The 20,858-nt window shown below is 41.6% G+C and overlaps 1 protein-coding gene across 1 annotated transcript in view; it reads right to left on the bottom strand.

The window, feature by feature from the left end:
* Positions 1–20,858, bottom strand: part of DIP2C (disco interacting protein 2 homolog C) — a 227,463-nt gene that overhangs the window by 120,749 nt on the left and 85,856 nt on the right. Inside the window, exons 10-14 of the mRNA XM_019508168.1 lie at positions 15,799–15,909; positions 3,499–3,622; positions 3,029–3,138; positions 817–919; positions 375–439 (exon numbers count right to left, since the gene is read on the bottom strand). Coding sequence (XP_019363713.1) covers positions 375–439; positions 817–919; positions 3,029–3,138; positions 3,499–3,622; positions 15,799–15,909 — 513 coding nt within the window. The remainder of the gene's footprint in view (positions 1–374; positions 440–816; positions 920–3,028; positions 3,139–3,498; positions 3,623–15,798; positions 15,910–20,858) is intronic.

Below are 20,858 nucleotides of genomic sequence, written 5' to 3' on the forward strand. Positions count from 1 at the left end.
CTCCGGATTAGTAGCAGTAGTCCTGTCGGATGAGGGACTTATCAGTGGGAATATAGCCATTCCACTTGAAGGTCTTACTGAAATAACACAGAACTGATGCTCTTGATTTGGCGCTACACAGAATTCAGGTCTTAGAAGGACACAGCAGCAATGGATTTTGTGCTCGGCAATAACAGTGCCAAACAATGCACTGTACATGACACACTGAGGTGACTTAGCACGCCTGTGTTTGTGCTTACGGAGAAGTAGCAAAGCAGGCTCAAACTCTCTGCTTTCAATCCAGACAAACTTGTTAAAAGAAACTGAGGACATTCCAGTTGATCATGGCAACAAGCATAGTAGACAAGTTCACACAAAGGAAATAAATTACTTACAGTAAGAATTCCATGCCATAAGCCAACATCCTTCTTGAAATCTAATACATTCACAATTGTTTCAGCTGTCCAACAAAAACAAAATATGGTTTATTTTTGAGAGCATGGCACAGACTCGAGGGAAACCCACTTAGCAAATAGAAATAGAACAAGTTTCTGCGTGGCCCATATGATGACCTCAAAGCATAACTTTCAGAATAAGGTTGTGTTTTGGCTAGACCATTATTTGCCTTCTCTTTGATATATTTAATAAAAGATACTTAAAGCATGCTTTCTTTTTGTTAAATATGTTCTAAAACCATGTTGTATGCCTCAAGTCTTACTTTTATTCTGAGAAATATTTACTATGGCCCTAACATAAAATATTAAAAAAGACCTCAGTTAGACAATATACAATTTGATTTCAGTTTTAGGGAGGAAGGTAAAGGAGCGTGTTCTGTACCTTCTGTATATCCACATGCCTGTGTAAGAGCTTGACAGTGGGTCAGCAGTGCAATTCGTGTTACAGTCACCCCAAGCACACTTCCATCTTTGCAGGTTTTGTACTGCAAGAGAGTTATTACTGAAGATTCAACATACCCTCGTATGAAACAGTTGCACTGCTGCTATTATTCAACAGTTGGATTCAAAGCATTTAAAGTGGAGAAATATAAGCCAACTGGTGGATTTCATGATTTACTTTAGCTTTCACAGCTGGAGAGAGCTACAGTGGAAGTTCTAAACCAGGTTTTATTAAAGCTCACTTTCTTTCCTCTCCAGAGAGGTTCTCTTTTTTTGGCTGAAACCTGCCACAATTAGTATCAGGAATGCTTCAGCTACTTGAGCTTGGGAAGGGTGGGAGAATTACATTTATATGAATTCTAGCTGTGCCTTTGAGTCACAGTGGCAAAGGCAGCAGCAGAAGTTTGAAACATGAGGAGTCATTAATGACTAATACGCTGGCTAGATTTGGCAGAAAATAACTTAAAAAAATAGAAAAAATACTTCTGAGCCTGTTCTGCAGCTGTCTGTTCTATTATTGAGGCAGCTTAATAAAGCTGAACTTTCACCTTCTGACATCAAGCAGAGCACAGGATAACTGCACACAGCTCTGCCCAGTGCGACTGCTGCGGAGCTGGCTGCTCCACGCGTTCGTGTGGGGGTGCTTACGCTCATCAAAATGCATCAGAACTGCACTGACAACACGAGCAAGGAAAACAAAGGAGGGACTGAGAGAAGATGCACACAGGGAGAATCCCGGATCTGTGTATGAAGCCTTCACCATGCTTACTATTTGCTGCAATAGTGGGAAGATTCAAAATAGTCATTACACAAAATAAATCTTTCATCTCTTTCCACGATGAAGGTTTTCATCAAGGTTGAATATCTACTGCTCCTTTCACCCCACTCTCCATTAGCAGCTGTGCAAAGATAGGAAATATACACTCCTGACTTTCTTTTAACAGAGTGGGGCATTAGCTTCACTTGGGATTACTGAAATGCTGACATTATTGAATCCAAAGCAAATCTCATTTCAAAAAAATGGGGAGGAGGTAGAAGGCAGAACACCACACATGGAAATTTCAAAGGCATAAAGATAAGCTGATTTCTTATCCAGAACTTAGCCTTTGGGGAGGGAATTTGAACTCCAGAATAGGAGGGAAAATGTTAATCAAAGAGGCAAAACCAGGGGTGCACCGATAAAGATTTTTTTTGGCCAATACCAATGGCTGATCATTAACCAGCCATATCAGCAGACATCAGTTTGATAGCTGATTTATTATTTGTTGGCTTTGCATTCTTGCCTTTTATTACCAACTCTTACACCCTTAACATCCCTGATGCGTAGCTTGTTGTGTTTGGGGCAAAACAGTGTTAAGAGGATAAAGGAAAGATAAGACCAGAACACATCAATTTATATTTTATAGTTCTCGCTCTTCCAAAAACAAAAAACCCCTTACTGTCAACAATTTTGTTTATATTTAATGAAAGCTGTAATGAAAAAAAAAACACAGAGAAAAAAAGCATCTGGAAGTATAAAATTGTGGGTATCCATCCTGGTACCTCTCATTTGTTTGTAAAGTATCTGTCACTAAAATTTAAGGTTGTGATTCCATAAAACATTTAAAATAAGTGCGTGTTTTGAGTTAAGTCTGTACTTTAAAGCATTATTGAACCAGAATCCCAAATGCTGTAGAACAGGGGTTTTCAACCAGGGGTACGTGTACCCCTGGGGTACTTGGAACGGCCTCAGAGGATACACTGCAGCAAGTGCTGCTGCCGCCACTTTCATCCCCGGCAGCCACCAATCAACTATGGGGGACCCCCCCGGTCGCCAATGGGCTGCTGGGGGGACCCCATCCCCCCCACTTGTCTGGCTGCCAGGGGACTCCTGCCATCTCGACTGGCTGCTGAGGGTACACTGACCCAAAAAGGTTGAAAACCCCTGCTGTAGAAGTTTAGAGAGACAGAAAGTTAACTATGCAGATTTAACATTGCATTAACCTTTTTGCATTCGGTATATACTTCTATTTACAATGAGATTACTTATCAGCAGGCTAAACAGGATGCTCTTTGTTTCTAGAAACAGCCAAAGGATAATTATGCTTATCTTATGGTATCCAACAGTGCCATATACACTGGGTCAAAAGGAAAATGAATCTTTATTAGCTCACCTCAATGTATGCAGTGTCATTGTTTGCATCCTTGATATGTGGGAACCAGTCACGAGGTGGTTTAGAAAGATGTTTAGATTCTGTTACAAACCAAAGCAGCTTTGGCCAGCCTGAAAAACAATCACATAGAGACAGAGAAAAACTTTTCCTGAGTTAATGCTGGAAAAACAGCACCAATGAACATAATTCGTTTGCACGTAAGTTTATTTCAAATGTTTTCTATGCCTGTGTATTATAATTGACTCAGTATTACTCATTTTATTCACAGAAACAATCCTACTGGGAAAGACTAAGAGGATTTTACATGATAATATTACTGTATATACATTTGAGTGCTTAGTTTAGTACATCCTATCTTGAGACTAATTTCTATCTTTGGCCATTAAAAGTAAATGTGACATGTTCTATAAATTTGCTGTATACATGTGGATTTTCTGTACAGGATGCAGTTTAAGTGAAAATTATCTTACCTTTAAACTGTGGTATCTCCCCTGTAGGGCTTTTAGGCAGTCCTTTATGGCACGCATCACTAGTCAAGGCCACAGTAACGCCACAGCTTCCAAGCAAGAAACCTATTTGTTGACTACCTGCATCCTAATGGATCACAAAACAGGAGGAAAAAAAATTAATCAGAAATGACTGCATGTAGTTTTCACACGGTATCTTGGAGGGAAACAAAAAACATCTTTCCTTCCCTTAGTCAAGTTGCCTGATGACCTGCCTTTAGTCAACTTCCCCAACGCGGGAATTCCATAAATTAGACATGCTCTCCTCCACCACCCTATCATGTTTATCCATTATGCTGGCTTCATTTTTCTCATGCCTATGCAAAACACCTCCAGTAGGAAATAATTCAGGTTATACAGGTTTCTATGTGGGAAAGCCTGAGCTGCTGTCTCAGCGTAGAAAATGGGCTCCTTTGCCTCATAACCGATGCACACTGATGACAGTGCCACTGCTTGTGCCCAATTTGTTCTGTCAATTTTGTCAATAAAAAGTCATTTCTTTTTTCAGGACACTGCATTTCTTCACAGTTCCATTAGGGAAAGCATGCTCCTTTATTTCATCAAGGGGATCTATGCCAGGAGGTTAAAATGCAATGTAATGATTTTAAAGTCTAGGGATGCTGTTTAAATGGCCTTTACTAGCAGGAACACTTGCTCCCCAAGAGATGCTCTCTCTCCACAGCATTATGTTTGCTTTATATATATTTCCTTGTCATGATTTTTTCATGAGTATGCCATCTATACTGTTAGAATTCTTGGAAGTATTAAGCCATCAATGTCAATTCTTTTCAACTGCTAATCTTCTCCTAAAAGAGAGATCCCAGGAAAATAGTCTGGAGAAGCTTGCAGTTACAGTCCAAAAAGTACACTTGAAACTGCAGCAACCAGTGGCTACTACTATATTAATTCAAAGCAAAAGCTGAAGACAGAAGGAAAACACAGAGCAGAATTTTTCAGCTCAGGTCCCAACCTAATTTTCCATATAATTTTATTAAGCCAAATGAATTTAAGCAGAGTGGTCCAGGGTGTAGGAGGGGAAAAATGCCCTTTAAAAAACAGAGAACAAAACAAGAGGATCCAATAATAACATTTTTGAGGAAAAGTTGGGGGGGTGCATCTACATGTGTGCTTTAATGTGTATTAGTCTATTTTAATGCAAATTAAAACATCACAAAAAACCATGCTCTTTTGCTAATGCACATTAAAATAGGCTAATGAGCATTTTTCTAATACCTCACAATGGAGGTATTAGATTTAATGCACATTAGCTAAAGTGCATTAATGAATGTGTAGACATGTCTAGGTAATCTTAGGACTTTCAGCACAGATGGCCATAAGTAAAGCTAACAGTTACTTCACTGTCCTCGCTGAATCCAGGGTAAGTCTGAGATCTGTCTTAGAACATGTGGAGCCACCACCATATTGAATACAACAGACAGACCTGCCAGTTCTTTCTTGCAGTATCTCTAGACGAGTATGAATGGATAGGGTTGTACGACTGAAAGGATGCCAGCAGGAATCCAAGACAGCTAGGAGCAGAGATATGCAGGGGCAGGAGAAAGAAACCATGGCTCAGTGACATGGCTGCTGGGCTCTAGTCTTGACCCTTTCTTCCAAATGGGGCATTAACTTCCTCACTGCTCTTTATCCAGTCTATCCAAGGAATACTAAATGAAAGATGCAGTGGTTTAGCTACAAGAGAAGGGTCTGTGTCTCCTGCTGCCTGGACAAGTGCCCTCAATACTGGGCTAAAACATAGAGAACCCTTTCCGTCCTCGTCCTTGTTTTTGGGGGGATTTTTGTTTCTTTTTATCAACCACAATTCCACATGCTCCCCCAGACAGGCCCCCCCCTCGCGCAGGGGGGCAGGCAGGAGCGCCAGATGTAGTGCTGTGGCTGCTTCCCGATCAGTGTGATTGGCGGGGGGGGGGGATTTCCCCCCTCAGATGGCAAGATTGGCTGCAGGGGTATCCCTCCCCCTGGTCACTGGGGGAGCACACGCCTCCCCTAAGGTGGCAACAGTTGCCCATGTACTGCACACACTCAGAAGCCACATGGAGCTAGGAACAAGGAACACCTTGCAATTACCTAGGCTTTCTTGCATCTTCTACCCCTTCCAGGAACCTACCAGGCATTTGCTAACTGAACTTAAGCTACACTTGCTGCTAATAATGACACATGCACATACACACTTACAATTATTTGCAAGTAACCACTGTGGTTTTAAGTAGCCTAGATGATGGTGATAAAACCCAAGTGAACTGCAGGAAAATATGGCATTTAATTATTGTTTTTAAAGTCTGTCTACATCTAGAAGCCTGCACAAAAAAGAGTGCTATTGAAGTATGTCAGTCAGAAACTAACAGGAAGAATGTTCCATTTGACTCAACTCTTTTCAAAATCTTGAGCAAATAGACAGAGATTGCAGCATTGCCCAAGAGCTAGAAAACAGGCTTTGGTGGACTAGAAAAGGGAGTACAGTGAGTCCTGTTGTTATAATGCATGTGTTTGGGTAGCCTCCTGCTTACTGTCATTCTCGGTGAGCAGGCTGCTAGAGTCTGTGTTCCCCAAGTGCCTGTGGCTTTTAAGCAGCTTCCTGGAGTCCAGGTCTGACACAAAGAAAAACTCACATTTGCGATCAGCGGAGAAAGCTCAGAGAAGTTTACTGTCGCATGGACCATGCACTAGCTGGAGGAGCTCAACTAAGCGAAACTGCCCGAGCCCATGGTAGCAATTTGTGCATTAATTGCACTCCTCTAGGTTGCAACAAAGAAACAAGCCCTACAGCACCTATATTTATACCCCAAATACCAAAGTTTGTGTCATCATTTATCTGTCCTTTTGCCAAAGCACCTATTTTTACTTGTCTCTGCCAAATTCATACCTGATCCTTTTGGTCTCATCTCATCACCTGTCCTCATTAATTTGGCTTTGCTCCTACGATTTCCTTCTTGTACCAGCTTCCCTGCTCATTTTTCTACATCTCTCATCAAGTCATTCAAAGCTCACTAAAGCCTGCTCTTCCTGAGCTCCCTTTTGAAGCCTTGCTTAACCATAGCTTAACATATCTGGAAGTCCCACAAGTTCCAGACTAGGATGCAAAGGAAGAATCTTTGCCTGATTCAGCAAAGCACATGCTTCAGGGCCTTACTCATTAAGGATTGTTGGTGAACAGGGCCTAAAGCAAGGAGATGTCAGCTGAAATGATCTCAGCTGTTGCAGCAGAGCTCTAGGAAAGAGGCAGATTCTCCAAGCCAAGTTTCAGCTCATTTAGGGCTTTACAGGCAGAAACAAATACACCGAGTTCCCCTCAGCAACCAACTGGAAGTCAATCCAGATGGAGTACAGCTCACAGAAAGCTAACATGTTGTGACCCCTTCTAGACACATCAGTTAGAAAGTGATCTGTCAAGTTCAGCTCTTAACACAAAAATATAATGCTGTACAACAGGGGTGGGTAAAATGTGGCCTGAGGGCTGGATGCGGCCCACCAGGCCATTCTATCCAGCCCGGGGGCCCCGAAAAAATTTAGAAAATTAATATTAATCTGCCCTGGGCTGCCTGTCGTGCGGCCCTCGATGGCTTGCCAAAACTCAGTAAGCGGCCCTCCGCCCAAAATAATTGCCCGCCCCTGCTGTAGAAGTTTACAGGAAAAGGAAATGCATATTAACCATTCTGGGCTTTCAAACACCGTGAGGCAGGATGATAACTGTTCCCACTTAGTAGATCAACTGTTTTCTAGCATTTCCTCTTCACAGTCATTCATTAATTTATAAAATTTCACATGCAAGCAGAGAGAGTCATGTATATTTTATTTGGTAAAATCTATCTACATGTTAGATAGTCTAGTAACAGACTGCATTTTATATCATAGCAAGTTTAGTTGATAAACAAGGAGCATTATACATTTTTGCCCTCTCTTTTCGGTAGGGTTTTTTCAAATTTTAATTGATAACAGTGTATTTAAAGTCATATAACACAAGAGTATGTGGGAGAGCTGGCCTGTATTCACCAATCCTAGATAGTCCTTGGTTTGCTTCACCTTTACCTTTACCTTTTAGCTCTTAGTTTCAGGCGTTATACTTTTTTCCAAGCCAAAAGCCTCTTAAATTGGCTAAACACAAACATCTCTGGCACATACCACATTCTCCCACACAAAAGATCTTAAGTTAACTCTGCAAAGAAACAAGTGAAGATGTGGCAGTAGGAGTTCGGAAGTAAAAGGCTCAAAACTCACAGTTTTTTAACAGTAAGGGACGTTTCTCAGCTGAAGCTCTCTCAACACATGCAAACAAAATGTACATGCTACATTGCTGCAATATTCTACCAAATCTAGAGTGTGGTTGCTAATACAAGGGGAAAAGAAATGAGGCTCTAGGTGTTATTGATAGCTCTGAGGAAATTTAGGTCATGTGCATACAGCTTCGAGAGGGCCTGCACTCCACTGCACTGAGACAGGAAGCCTGGAAGCAGCACTGAGGTATCCTGGAGAAAAAGTTTTGTCTGATTCTCCAAAACACTGCTGAATGCTTGTGTTGACAGCTGGGATATGGGAGGATGTGACATGGCAGACAACTATAAGCATATTAAACCTGGTCACCCAACATGGTGCAGTCTTGCATGCAGCACAAAGGTATGTAAATGTATGGTGGCTTTTTGCTACACTTCACATGTAAGTACTCAGTGCCTTAAATCAAAGTGTTAAACTTGTCCAGGCCCAGGGGCTAGATGATGGACTGCGGCCAGTCCACAGGCTGGACTGGGCTCACAGACTAGCCCCATGTGCCAGATCCAGCGAACATGGCCAGCCCAGCAAGGTTTGTTGCAGTATGCACCCTGGACTGCCCCATGTTCTGCTTGCAGCGTGTGCACCAGCTCCAGCTTTGTATACCATATGCAACATGTGTAAGGCAGGTCTGCATGATGGATGTGGTGCCTGGGCTGGACTGGCCCTGCACACTGGATCCAGCATGTAGGATTCATCTATGAGCCCAATCTAGACGAGACCTCGATCCAGTATGCAAGGCTGGTCCAGCACAGGTGCCACACGTAATGCATGCTCCAGACTGACCCTGTGTGCTGCATGCAGCACACACGCTGGCTCTAGCCTCCGTGTTGTGTGCATCTGGTGCCAGATGGACTCTGCGCACTACATGCAAGCCAGTCCAAGACCCACAAACAGCACTACATGCTGAATGACAGGGCTCTATGGGCTACATCTTTAACCCCCTGTGCTTAGATGAAAGCTGGCAAATGTTAAAATATATCTCTAGTTTGAATTGACAGATTAATGCAAGAATGTCAAATATATAACCTATGGACTGGAAAAAGTCCAAGGAACCATGTCATACAGCCTGCGGGGCTCCTAAAGGTCCAAGAATTTGAGGGTGGGGAGAACAGGGATGGGGCCTGCTGCAAAAATTTAGGATACTAAGCCCCACTGGGGACATGTTTTAGCAGTGGGGGGGGGGAGGGAAGAGATGGAAGGAAGGGAGAGAAAACATGTTAATTTCTGTAGCTCCTTGAGTCATTGAGTCGACATAGTGCTGCTCACCCCACCACCAGAGGTGGGTCCAGATCCAGCCTGCAAGGAACGCCTCAGACTGGATCTGGCTCAGGCAACCGAGTAAGTTTGACCCTCGTGGCTTAATTTACGTGCAACAAGAAAAACCTCCAGGTCCTACAACACTGATCCTCCTGGATTCAGGCACCTAGTAGTCAACATTCCTTGTGGGCAAAGGAGAATGTAGTATGTAGCACATGCAATCTTGAAAACCAAACAGGTCTTTAAGGCAGAGAAACCACATCTGCATGAAGATGTCCCATCTCACCAGGAACTTGAAACATCCTAAATAACTCTACCGCACTGCAAAGAAATGCAGAACCAAACACTGTTTTTAAGACTTGTTTGGAGCTCTTTTGTTTAGTTATGTTCACGAGCTTCTCCAACACAACAGTGAACACCATCATTGGCAGCCATCAGTCTCGGGAGACTGTGGGGATTGTGCCTTTGGTAGGTTACCAGGTACCACCACAGCTTTTGAGTGGTTGAGGAGTCCAATGCATGACAGACGGACCCTCCAGCAAGTTGCACATACAAACTCGGTTGAGCTGGCACTGGTATGCTGAATACCATTTTGTCTTGCCTGCCTCTGATGCCTCTCCATCATTGACCCTCTCCATCTCAAAGCTACACAGGCCCTGCTTCACAATGCATTTCCACTTGCAGCTGTCCAAAGCAACTGATTCCTAGCACTGGCTATTGATGCATAGCTCACAAAGGTTTTTCTTGAGCTGTACATCGATGGCCAATGCTGGGAATCAATCGCTTCAGACCACTGTGAGTGGAAGTCACTGTGAATTATGGCCTACGTTGCTTTGAGATGGAGAGGGTCAATGATGAGCTAAAGAAGAGGCATCAGAGACAAATCAAGACGCGACAGTACTCAGCATGCCAAAATCTAGTATACCAAGCACGACTGGGGACACATTTTGGCTGGGGGGTGGGATGGTAGGGAGGGAAGGGTGAGAAAACATGTTAATCCCTGCAGAGACAATGTATTAATCCCCACAGACCTTTTATGAGGCTGAATCTGGTGGAAAGGATGAAACCTTTAGGTTCCAATCTCCAATTTCAACAAATGAATTGATCCAGTCCAGACTGCATAGGCAGAGAAGGCTTGTTAAAGATGCTAAGAGACAGAAACAGCCACCAGCTACAGTTCAAAATAAAATTAAAGCCTTCATGCCACCACTATAGATTACTTAGGGGCTCAGCTCAGTATTTTATTCTGAGGTACATAATATGTGGTGTCTGTAGAGAGTGGCCAAGCATGTATGCACACATCCAAAAAGAACCTTTCAAATCAAACACACCAGAAGTCCTGTCTGCTCTACGCAGTCATTAAGAGTTCCCTAAAGACTTTTGGAGCAAGGCTTTCATCAGTGCCTGTAAGCAACCTGTTTTCTTCCTGTTGCATAATGTGACAATTCGATGTATGGATGAAAGACCCACAGGTGGCTGCATTTCAGTACTGTGTGAACATGGCTTATGAAGTGCTCTGGGAGGAATGCTTCTTTGTGACAGTGAACTCTTATGGTTTACTCTCCTTGTAACGATGCATATTCCTATCCAACAAATGAAGAGCAGCATGTCTAAAATGAAATGTTGCACTTTCCTGATCGTCTGGCATAAGGAAAACCCATCAACAAGCAAAAGCAAGATAGATGTAAGGCAAGTCAATAATCTGAAAGTATGTGGTATTAGCATTCTTCAATGAGAACACTGCAAACTAAACAAATCCTGGCTTGGAGCACACTGCCTGCTCCTCCTGCACGTTCTCATCCTAATGAAAACCTGCAGATAGAGAACAAGTAGTCCAGAGGGCAGATTAAGAGTTCATTCCTTTCTGAACACAACCAGAAGTGAAGGAGAATCAAGGGAAAACCCTTAACTTTTTGAACAAAATCTCAAAGAATTATAGGAAAAAAAATAGAAGTAGGCTTCACAACCAGTTCTAAGAGCAGTTAATAACCTGCCCCATCAGAAATGAATGGCTCAAGTATCTAACCATATGGGCAAGACATCAAATTCTGACATCTTAATCAGCTATAAACAACTTGCTGAAAATAGGGCAATAATTGTTTGTGGCAGTCTACTTTTTTAGAAATAATGGGAAGAAGTGAGATATCTCTGCTGGAAGTGGGAGAAAGGTAGGTATGTCATTTCTTGTGGTCATTTCAACCACGAATTCTGCTCAGTGGGCAGCTGACAAAGAGCACAGGCAACCTAGAAATAGTAGCACGATATTTGGGGCTTGGAGTAGTGAAGGAGGCAGTAAAATTAATCAGCATGGGTTATGGGCATAGACTTAATTAACATTTGTGTTTCTTTGAATGGACTGTGTCACCAGTCATAACTTAATGCAAATGTATAGCATTTTATGCCAGTTTTAACTATACTAGTTTTTTTTTTTTTTTTTGTTATAATATGTACGCAAGCATGTTGACTCAGACTCCTTAAAGGCGTATCTGGTACCAGCACATTTATCAATGTAACTAACAAGAGATGAGATGAACCAATTTCTCTGAGCTGAAAAACAGTTACTGAAAAGGTCCATATACTAGAAAAACACTGGGGCTGGGCTTGCTAGGGACACTAAGCTCCATCTCCAAACTGAAGGGAGAATTGAGATAATTTCATTGCTTCAAGAAAGGAATTCATCTCCCTCCTGGGCTGCTGTCTTTGGTAGCCCTGTCTTCCTTGGTACTTGTAAAAAAGAGCTTCTGAAGAACAGCTTTTTGCCTTAGGAATGCATGCATCAGATGTGTCCTAAAGCAGATATTCCAACCCTCTAAATACAGTCCAGCCTCTTTCACATACCAGTGCTCTCTTCCAGTTATATTACTTCAGAAGCAGCACAGTCGGCAAGAAAGGGTGGTCTAGCAAATGCCCTTCATATTAGATTTTCCCCAGTTATGATGATAAGAAAATGATTTTTTAATTCAGAAAACAGGCTCTCCTATGCCTCAGTGTCATGCATTCTGGTATATGAGCTTTATCACTCAAAAATAAGAAGGGCAAGAAATATTTATGCAGTGACCCTTTTAGTCAAAGCCTGTCGCAGAGTCTAAACATGTGTAACAAAGACAATATAGATGATGCAACATTAAAACAGTTTTTCTCCTTATCACAAATAGGCATCGGAGAGTTGAGAGATGCTCCCTGTAGGGTGGGAAACAAGCCTATTAACCAGCAGAATCCAGGGACGGTGGAAAAAGGCAGAATACACAAAGAATGCAGTACTGTACGTGGCTTTTAAGAGGCAAGGCATGGGGTAAATCAATATTTTAAAAGCCAAAATCCTGAATCATATAAATGGCAATTTTCTAGTCCCTAGATGTATTTTTATATAGAGAGAAAAGGAAAAATATGTATAAAGAAAAGGAGACAGTTTCCAGTTCTCCACAGACATACAAGTTGACCAGCAACCAACCAGCTCAGCTGCAGAAAGACACATACTGCAGAATACCTATACCCAAATTTACTAGTGCTTGAAAAACATAAATAAGAGCATTTGGAGATAAGGAACGTATTTTAAAAGACGAGACTAGATAAAAACAATGAGTAATGTGTACAAAAAAGGTGTGCTTAGCTCTCCTAAATGGGGACAATTTTTATCTATGACACTGCAGAATGTTAGAGGAAAGGAAAATTAATGGAAACCCCCCATCTAAAAACCTCTGCTATTGTCCCATGAAGTCCCATAGACTGTTGCTGCTGGTGTATTTCAAGGGAACCTGCATTTCCAGTTTTTCAATCATTAATTCTCCTACCACACCCCAATTTAAAGATCCATACCCAATTTATCCAAATGTATATAAGACTTATATGAAAACAAATTCCCAGGTTCCTGCTAACAATTAAGGGATGTGACAGAGTAGACTAAACTGTAGGCAATCCAGTGTCTCTTGGGAATTTCAGTCCTGTCCATTCTAGACCAACTACTTGCCAGACAGCTGTCCTGAGCCACAGAGGGTGCCTGCAGACATGCAGGGACACTGTTCCAATGCACCGTAATTACAGCACATTGGAGCAGACTTGATTCAGAGAGTCTGCTGAGGCGTGCTAACGAGCATGCTAATGATTCGGCATCACATCTTGTGTATTTTGTATCCCCACACTTCAAAATGACAGTGAGGGTGCTTTAACTAAAGCTCACCAAACGAGCTTTAGTTAAAGTGCCCCTGCCTCCATTTTGAAGAGCACGATGCTGAATACACAAGACACGGTGGGCACTTCATTTAGAGCAGCTCTCGGAGCCATTCTAATTAAAGCCCTGCCCCCCAGAGCACGTGTAAAGATGTCCCAAGAGAGTTTACATCTGACTCTGGGTACCTTGGAAATGCAAGGCAGGATAAATTATAGCTGAAAAAGGGCAGATATGGATGGGCATTTGCCTAACATTGAAGCAGAGAAGAATTCTGCTAATGTCTAAAAAGCTATAATCATGCATTAGAGCAAAGCAAATTTATAGGTGAGTAAAACCATAAACATTAATCTATACTCAGTACATGCTATTGGGTATAAATTACCATGTCTACCACACCCATCATGCTGGCCTATTGTTTACCTCTTGTGCAACCAACCTACTTGGTTCACATCTCTTTCATCCAACAAACAGGCTACAAAATGCACACAGCCAGTGTTAACTGAAGCATGCAGTGAAGAAATCGAATAATGGGGAGGAGTATAAAAGAACAAGCTAAGCCATTGTGTGATGACACATATGACACATCTTCCAACTGAAGCCAGAAGCAAATGCCCAAGCAAAAGTATTCCTTCTGGAACTGCTCATGAAGTATGATTTTTATCTCATTTCTTCCACTCTAATTCCTGCTATATACAAGCAAATGCAGAAATATCTGCAGTTAGACATGCTCTGTGAATGTGAAGTTTCATTTATAAAAGATCATCCAGCCCCTTTTTTTAAATGATGGCAGTACCTCTTCAGTTCTTGTGCTAACTTCATATTTTATTCATTACGGAATGGTTTTGGTGAGATTTAAACAGCCCAAACCTTCAACTGTTCATGAAAAAATAATCAAGAGATTCAGTCAAACAAAGGGAAAGAATTATTTTGACACAGGATATTTACTTGAACAGCTGGATTTTATAGTTTAGAGAGTAGTGTGTGGTAGCAGGCATTCTAAAATAAACCCAACCAATAGCAGTTCATTTTATTATTAATACTTATCCCATAGGCTTTTAATCCATGTATCATGGCAGGTAAAATACAGAGAATAGCATAAGAGACTTGAACTCCCAGTCTATTCCCTTCCCTCTTTTTAGTGTGCCCTGTGCTCCCAAGTGCATTCAGTTCAGATGGATTCTTTCCCCACCCTGCTTTGGTGTCAGGATGATGGTCACTGAACATCCAAAAGAGATAGGTTCCCTACACTCAGTCCTGGATGACTATCCTCTGCCCAGCTCAGAGTGGCTGGGAGCAGCTATTCCAGTGAAAGCCTATTTGGAACACCATAACTGCCAGCTGAAGCATGCTGGTTTGCACCATGGTGTCCAGTTCGGCCAGCATTAGATGCTGATAAAAGTTGATTCCAGTTGTTAACATAGCAAGGCTCTGAGCCTGTGCAAACTCATTTCTCTAAGGCTTAAGTTACTTGGCCAAATTTCAGACAGATTTTCATGAGGATGGCAAGGTTCCCTGACACAAACATTACTTCTCTGCCAGAGTTCAAGCAGCAGCTCCAAAGCTTGGAGGTACTACAGCATTTCAAAGGAAACGTCCAAAGATTATTTAATGTGGCCAAAAATATGACGGCTTCCCTAGCCGTGTTCTCAGACATGTCTGAACACTTGGGCTGAATTTTTTTTTTCAAAAGTACTATTTGAAGCAGACACATGGCATGATTAAAGAGTTTGGCTAAAGTTACCAGCAACTCTTGTAATGGGAAGTTTTTGACAACTCCAGGAGACCTGGCTGCCAGCTCCAGCTCCAGCTCTAGCTCCAGCTCCGGCTCCAAGGTACAGGACAAAATGGAACTTGAAGGGATTAATAACGCTTTAGTATTGAGAGCCTTCGAAATTCAAGCCTTTAGAAAAAATAGAGCATGCATTGTGCCGGTATAAGTGACCCACCCCTCACAATTCAGAGCTGAAGTTAAAACCACCAGACTTGTTATACTGGCAACTTGATAGTCAATTAGGCTGCATGACTGAATCAACATCAGATATGAAATACTTCCAGTTAGCAGCAAGGAGGTCTGATTAAGGGCAATTTGACACACTCCAGGGACTCTTCTACATCAGGGAAATTTAGCATAACTGCTGTAATTGTTTCAGCTGCAAATGAACAGGATAGGCAAAATACTGGTTGGCATCACTACTTTAAAATCACTGTGTAGACATGCACTAAAGCCGGGTTATACAACACAGAACTTACAGCAATCCTGGCAGGAGGCTGCACACCCTAACATTGGGGGAATTGATATTTTGCTATATTTTCCTAGTGTAGACAAGGCTTATATTGTCTGCAATTAAAAATAAGCAAGTGAAAAACAGTGAAATGCTCCCTTACTGAAATGGAAAAGTTATATATAACAATTTACAGCGCAGTACTATTTTTTTGGTCATCAAATACAGAACCACTTACAACAAGGCATTTACTTGATTGCTATTTTCAGTAGTGATTCACTCTGACATAAATGTTATGATGCAGTACAGAGGAGAGATTTAGTTTCCTACCTTTCTAGTAAGTGGCACTTCAATAGGGACAGGGACAACCTCCGCCAATAGGCAGCCATAAAATGCTACCATGAAAGCAGCAGGATCATTGTTAGGAAATACGAGTGCTACCTGAAACAAAGAGAGAGCCATTAAACATTTTCTACAATGTAAATGTTATTACATATTTCAGGAACAATAAAAGCAGAGCTTCCCTTTTGCAGAGGTATATTAATATTCAGAGAAGTGTTGGGAACTAGACAACTTTGTTGCATAAGGTTTCTTTATTAGCAGAGGTCCATCTGCATATTTGAGGGAAAGGAATGAGGATTCAGAAGAGTTTGTTTTCACAGATGCTTCTTTTTTGGGCTTTTCCCCTTGGGAAGTGTGTTTATGTTACTTTAAGACATTGTTGCTTTTCAAAATGGTGGCGGATTTCTTCTCTCCTTTGGTTTATTGATGGCTTGACTGATGTTTAATTTTCAAGTCAATGTGATTAATGAAATTGTAGACAGAAACGTTGGCAACCTAATTGTATCAATTTTTAAAGTTACTAAAAATAAAATGGGTTTATGACCATTCGGATTAACCTGACATACTGCACCATTATGCATTATGTCAAGCACTCTGCAGTGTGCTTTGCCTGCCTGTCAGATTCCATAAATTCAACTGCTTGTAGGCTCATTCAGCCTGTAACAATGAGTGGCTTCTGCATAACTGTTGAAGTACAACAGCAACATCTTCATCAGTTCTCTTCAGAAACAGTCCTGCCGCTCAAGGCGAGGAGCTTCCTATCCTTCTTCCAGATTCTGTGAACCAAGCAGATTTAGATCTTGACTTAGCTGGGCAAAACTCTGAGGCAGGCTCAATTGCTTTAGAGAACCATTTGTGTGCTTCCTAGGTAGCCCTCTTTCTTCTGAGATCTACTGAAGAGTTGTCCAGCATATCACTATGTCCATCTGCAGGCAATGGCATTTCATCCATTGGTGAGGGGGAAAGGTGAGAATCAGCTATCTAACAGACAATTCAATGTATTATTATTAGGGACCTACAGAAATTGCGACTGTGTGACTTTTGCAGAAACTGTAATTTTGGGTGGGTACTGCAAAAAAAGTAGGCTCCACATTTTTGGCAGGTTTGCTGTCAAAACAAAAACAAAAAACAAACAAAAAGAACACCTTACCAGCAAGCAAAGACTGGAAAGCCCTGCAGTCTTGCAGCACAGGGGAAGGAGGAGTGGGCAGGACAGGTGGGAGGGTAGAGGGGGGAAGAGGGAGCAGCAGGAGGCACAGAGCCTGCCGCCACACCTCCTCAACAGCCCTGTCCTGCCATTTTCCCTCCTCTACCTTCCCCTAAGACTGCCTGGCTTTCTGGCCTGTTCTCTGCTTGCCATTAAGTTTTTTTTCCCTTTTTTTTGCAGCAAGCCCTCCAAAAACACAGAGCCTGCTGCTCGGGGATGGTCCAAAACTGTAGCTTAATTACCCCGATTAAGCTGAGGTTTTGAGCCATGTGGCAATCTGTGGGAAAGAGTGGGACTGCTACGGCACCTCACCCACAAGCATGGCAGAGCCCCACCACGCTCAGCCTGTGAAAATGGTGACCAGCCCTGGGATCTGCCCATGAAATTGGCAGCCGCGTCTCAAGTTCGGTAGACTCCTAATTATTATGGATCTCACAGTTCTTTTTGCAAGAGTAAGGACACTGATGTAGCCTCCATGTTAACTTCTAACTTAAGTAATTAAGGTCTGCCTACATGTCTGTTTCAGTTTACTCGGAGGTGTTTTTCATTACTTTCATGACCTGAACAAGTGAGAAATACTGCTGGTAACTTAGTTACAGGGCTAAGTAAGATGCTACAAATGCACATACATATTAGTGAAGACCCAATGGGTTAGAGCATATTAAAATTCACTGAATTCTTTACTGAGTTTAACTGTGATATTCTAATACCTACCAGAGCCACACATCTCAGCCGTTGTGATGATGACTATTATTTCAACCTCCCTTAGGTTCAAAGGCTCTGCTAACTTTATATTTCAAGTGTTTTCAGGATTTCTATGACCTCAGTGAGATGGACTTTTCAGAATTTCAAGCTGTTGAGCATCTTTAGACAAAAAAGCAGGGAAGCAACCAAGCATGTCCAACCAGGACCGAAAGGTCTCTGCTATTAAACTGCTCTGCTCTGTGTAACTTCATATGTTACTTGTTTATTTTTAGACCAAAGTAAGAGACAGCTTTTAAAAGGTACGTAATACCTAAACCAAATGTAGCACAACTGAAATGATTAAAACTGATTTGTTGCTAAACTGAGAAATAATGAGTTATTAAATTCACATACCTAGAAAGTCTCTAAGAAAAGCTACTGTTTAATTTGAGACTACTTTAGAGAGTAGCTAAGGACAGGTTAAGGAAATGTGTAATCTTACTATTTCTTAAGTGATTTTTCCTATTGATTGGCTGCACTACTTTTCTTTCCTTCCTAACCTTACCTTTTTTGTGTTTCCAAGCTTGAACTACGAAAACAGACTAACCAATTTCACTTGGAAATTCTTGTGCACTGCCAGCTGAGGATTGTAGCAATAACCTCAGTGAAAAATAAAGTGGACCTTTAGGACTTTGGATGAAAGTTACTGGATCAGTTTCCATTGATCTTATTTCATAAGCCATCTAGCACAACACTTTAATTTTAGAGACATTGGAGTGCTTTTATAAAAGTCTTTTTACAGCTTCTAAAATGAGTCTCCGTCCTGAAGAAGTTACAATCTAGAAAGACAACATGATGACAAAGGGGTGGAAGGGAGGATGCTACTTTCTTCTGTTAAATGGTTTAATGAAGTCATTGAAGATGTTGATTTATTCAGGTGAAGTTGGGTACAAACCCTGGGAGTACATCAGTGCCCAGGAAGCTAATAATGAAGGCAGAGTAGATTCTGCCTGTAAATTTTGTCAAAGAGCTTAAGGGAGTTTGGTGAGTAACTCGTACTAAGATCCAATGGGAAGTGAGGCCTCTCTACGCTAAAGGAACTGTACCAAAAATAAAGAATAAGACAGGAGAAAAACAAAATATATGTGTATTATGTGTAATAACAAACCAAACATTTGGATAAGTAGTAGGTATCTGACAGAACTCTGTTTAATTTCCACTGAACACAAACAGTGGGTAAGGGTGACGGAGGGTCAACTCTGTAATGAGTATTTCAGGCAAGCGTTGCTTCACTGTAACTAACCTAGAAATACACATGTATGTGCAAGCACACACACACGCTTGCCAGTTATCTGTGGGCTCAAAAGAAACTGAGAAGCGAGGTAGCAGAACTTTGTTAATAAGGAAAACAAGCGACTGTATAGTTAAAAGAGTCACCTAAAGGAGACGAGGCCTTTCCAAGTTTTCTATATAAATACCATATGGAAATATTTCACTTTCATTTAGAAAAGATTACAAGTATCCACCTGTATTTAATTTAGTGCTATAAACACACTCTCATCTGTTGTTGCATGATTTGTATTATTTGGAAAAGAGCTTTTTTTCAAAGAGGTCAGAAGGCTTTTATGTCATTGCAAAGGGAAAAGTAAACAGAACAAATGCTCAAACATCAGGAGTATAATAGTACCTCATCTTCAACATGGAGTGGCTTTAAATTATCATGTTTCTGATACACAAAGATGCAAAGCAAGGTATTTATACAATGCAAAGCATATGCTTTCACTATTTAGCTATAAACATCTTACTTCACTATAATCTAGACAGACTTATTTTAGAAGAGCTGCAATTTGTTCAAATGATGGGAAGTCTGTACTTGCCTTACTCTTGCTAAACATTCAGTTCTGTCTGAATCACCCACAAATTCTTCTGTAGTGTTAGGAAATGTCAAGGGTCACTGTGCAGTAAACTGATACAAAGATGGTTGGTCAACATATGATATATAGATGCAGCCTTTTATTCGCAGGTTTCTTTGTAGGTTTATACGTGAGTGCACAGTGTCCCTCCTGCTGTTCCTTAAGCATATAGATGTAAATCAAATAACAGAGATTTTTCAGATTACTCTTGGCTAAATGCCACTGTGGGGAGTGATTTAAATTAAACACCAAGAGACTTCTTAGTTTAATTTTTTATGATTTATTTCTGAAAGAAGCATAGGAAACACGGTGCTTCTAGTCTTTTTTTGTTTAAATCCTTTTTCTTTTGGGAAGCATTTATTTAAATCCCCACCCTGCAGAAAATACCATGTACATGTATGCATACATTTTTTGCTTATGGTTCAAAGGCAATACATTTGAGATCAGTGACTAAGTTTTGCAAAGGTCAGTTATGGGAGGCTTTATGGACAGTGGATGCACTTGTCTTTTTGGAGGATACACTTGAATGAATAAAGTTACAGGAATGCAGAGCTTCCAATTCCAACTTCTGTATCTTCCTATAGCTACAAAGCAATTGTCTTTCAAAACCCTAAGGGGCAGCAGGGCTTGTATTAACATGCTCACATTACACAGGGCAGACACCAAGTTATCTGCATTAGGAGAACAGCCATGTTTAAAAGTCTACCCTGATCTCTTCTCAACCTGAAAGAGAGCACTGAAGACTGGTTTCACCAAAGCGGTCCATGCCAGCTTAGATCAACAGCCATTTTAACTGATATTAAACATGCTTTTCTGCAACTGTCATTCTCTCATCCAGACTAGAAAATGTCTGACAGTTGGAAACAGAGGAGATGGGGATGTTTACTACGGCTGTGCAAAACTTTGGTCCCTGATTCAGTTTGGTGGAGACTTGGCCCAATCTCTGAATCTGAATCAAATCAGAGGACCCTTTAATCACTCCGTATCAAATCAGAACCCTCCAAATCGATTTGGAGAGATTCAGAAAGATTTGGAGATTCAGACATAGACACAGCTTTAAATGTTTTTTCTGCGTACCTCTAGGTACCAGGCGGCTCGTGAATGCTGAGATGCTGAGGTGCATGGATCATCCCACAGGAGTGTGGGGGGCTCCCCAGCGTGCTCGGCAGCAGACCCGGAAGCGGACCACAAGCACTTTTGGGTCTCCTGGGTCTGGGGGGGCACCTGGGTTCCCCCCTGTGGCC

This window comes from Gavialis gangeticus, unplaced genomic scaffold (assembly GCF_001723915.1).
Source record: "Gavialis gangeticus isolate Ggan-Ray unplaced genomic scaffold, GavGan_comp1, whole genome shotgun sequence".
Lineage (NCBI taxonomy): Eukaryota > Metazoa > Chordata > Crocodylia > Gavialidae > Gavialis > Gavialis gangeticus.